At 50.8% G+C, this 2,547-nt stretch overlaps 1 protein-coding gene across 1 annotated transcript; it reads left to right on the top strand.

The window, feature by feature from the left end:
- Positions 1-699: 699 nt before the first annotated feature.
- LOC146503758 (ubl carboxyl-terminal hydrolase 18-like) lies at positions 700-1,617 on the top strand. Its single transcript, XM_085184380.1, has one exon. The coding sequence runs from the start codon at positions 700-702 to the stop codon at positions 1,615-1,617; it is 918 nt and encodes a 305-aa protein (XP_085040506.1).
- The last annotated feature ends 930 nt before the right edge of the window (positions 1,618-2,547 follow it).

The raw sequence follows: 2,547 nt of genomic DNA, 5'->3' as shown, positions 1-2,547 counted from the left end.
CAAGAGTTCAGCCCGTTGTGTCATCGCTAGCGCACACACACTTTACGTTCAGAGAATATTTGTCCGACGTACCAAATTGGGTAGGCTCGAGGGTCGGCGAGGCCAACTTGAATAAATGTACAGCTAAGGTTCTGGTGTGCGGAAACCCGACCCGTCTTCCGTTCACGCAGTTTTCCAAGACCGCGTGCCGCCCGGACTCGGCCCCCGGCGCGGCCCCCGGCGCGGCCGATGTGACACTTGACCACAGCGGACTCGTCAAAGACCTTGTGCGAAACATTGTCTTGCGAGTAAAGGCTAAGGCGCTACGGGATACCGCGTTCGCAGTTACCACTCTGGACTGCACTCAGGGTCTTACTAAGATCACACTAAGAGCTAGTGCACTTTCAGGAATCCCAAGCGTGGACGAGCTAAAGCAACATATGTTTGAGTCCCTCAATCTACTACGCCTGTACACTCACGACGTGGCAGCGCTGTTGGATTGGGCTCCTGTTTTAAAAATCACAAAACATGTCACGTTGACTCCCCTGTCAAACTTCAGCTCGTATCACTACAAGATAATTATACTACTAGTGTGTATCGATACAAAGGGGACCAACAAAGGAGCAATCAAGACACTGGACGAACTGTTTAGGGGTGTGCCACTTTACTGCACAACGGACTATTGAGCATTGTCTGCCGCGCGCACGCAGGATAATCAACATGAGAGGGCTGATCAACGTTGGGACTCACTGCGCTGTAAACAGCGTATTGCAGTGTCTGTATGTCACAGATGACTTTAGGATCACGCTGACCGGAGGCCTCTGTGGCTTTGATGATGATGATGATGATGATGACGATGACGCCGTCTGCAATAGAGCCAGCTACAACACCGTGGCGAGCGAACTGACGAGTGTCTTACGGGACATGGACCGTAACACTCCGGGAATGCCGCCGTGCGATCCGAATCCACTCGTGGACGCGCTAATTCGATACAGTGGCATGACATACGAGGTTCAACAAGATGCCGATACTGTGTTTAAGTGCGTGCTAAACGCACTGGCGGACGACAGCGATCCTAGATGCAAACAAGCATCTGACCTGTGGACTATACGGAAACGACAATCGGCAAAGTGTTCAACGTGTAACGCGGAATGTGTCTCGCACCATGTGGCGAACAGCGTGATTGTATATATTGGGGAAAACGAGCCGAATAAGCTACAGGACTACATGGACGACTACTCTGAGTCCTTTAGAGTGTCCGACTACCACTGTGGCACCTGTCAAGAGGAGACGGAACTGAACATCAATACGGATATCACAGAGCTACCCGCAGTCCTATGTTTCACCCTTGCCAGAGGGCAGCGGTGTGCGCAACGCGGAGAGCTTATGGTCAACACCAGTGCCATCGACGTACCAGAAGAACTAGACTGTAGCAGGATGTCTGCAACTTCACAGCCTACAAAGTACAAACTGTACGGTATGATAACTCACACAGGCCCCTACGAGTTCGGTCATTACGCAGCCTTTGTGAAAAAGATGTCCAAGTGGTATTTTGTTGTGAAACAGTGCCCCGTATTGCCCCTATCGTACTACAACGTGCCTGCTCATTTGTACATGTTAATGTACAGAAGAATCTAAGCGCACCCCGGCGGGCTGTTGTGTTTGTGATTGTACAGTCTGTACGTGTTCACTTTGACGAGATGTCTGTCATGTATATTGAGAATGTGCTATACGGATGCAAAAATAAACATGCAATAAAACAAGACAGCGTTTGTAATGTTTATTTGCAATTAGACACAATGTCAACATTTCATGGATGCGATCGGTAACAATAGAATTGAGCTGAACAGTCAACGGGCAAAATCCAAATGTATTTATTTTTGTATCCACCACAGTTAGAGGTCAGTCACATGAAAACTCTTACTGTCGGCCCAGTGTTACACGTTGGACAAACCCTGGTAGAACAGCCGCAGGTTGCATGGCCGCATATCATTATGTACACCCTAGGCTTATTGCACTCTACGCAGACAATGTCCGGCTTAACACTGCTCGCGTCCACCACACGACAAAAAGTCCATTTCGCTTTGCACACAAAACATGAGCGCTTCTTCGTCACCCTGACGCCCTGGTCGATGCATGCCGAGCAGCACATGTGTCCGCAGCTCAACATGCACATCGGCTTCCTTTCGTAACAGCAACAACACGCCAGCAGTTCAGCCCCGTGAGACCCTGCAGCCGCATCCGAGTCCAAGCGTTCTCCTAGCGTCTGCGCCAATTACAGCCGGCGGACCACCAGGCACGTTCGCTTGAAAGCGACCTGGATCCTGGGTAACAAATGCCAACCCCCATGCACGTGCGAGGTCTGGCGAGGTGATGCCCTCCCATGGTGATCGATGTGGCTCCCGGACTACAGGTTGCATTCGGCCCACACCCACGCCAGGAGCTGCCCTGCATCGAGCCATCTCTTCTGCCGTTAAGGCGTCAGTGTACTTGGGTTTTGTTTTCATAGAGTCCCACATATACGGTACATGTGCCTCCTCGTACCTTACAATACGTGCACCGAATGTA

This window comes from Neolamprologus multifasciatus, chromosome 14 (assembly GCF_963576455.1).
Source record: "Neolamprologus multifasciatus chromosome 14, fNeoMul1.2, whole genome shotgun sequence".
Lineage (NCBI taxonomy): Eukaryota > Metazoa > Chordata > Actinopteri > Cichliformes > Cichlidae > Neolamprologus > Neolamprologus multifasciatus.
The sequence above is the reverse complement of the archived record's forward strand: the minus strand, read 5'-3'. Positions and strand labels throughout refer to the sequence as shown.

Bases quoted from the DNA above. Each gene is read 5' to 3' on its own strand.
- LOC146503758 (XM_085184380.1), top strand. From the start codon at position 700: ATGAGAGGGCTGATCAACGTTGGGACTCACTGCGCTGTAAACAGCGTA.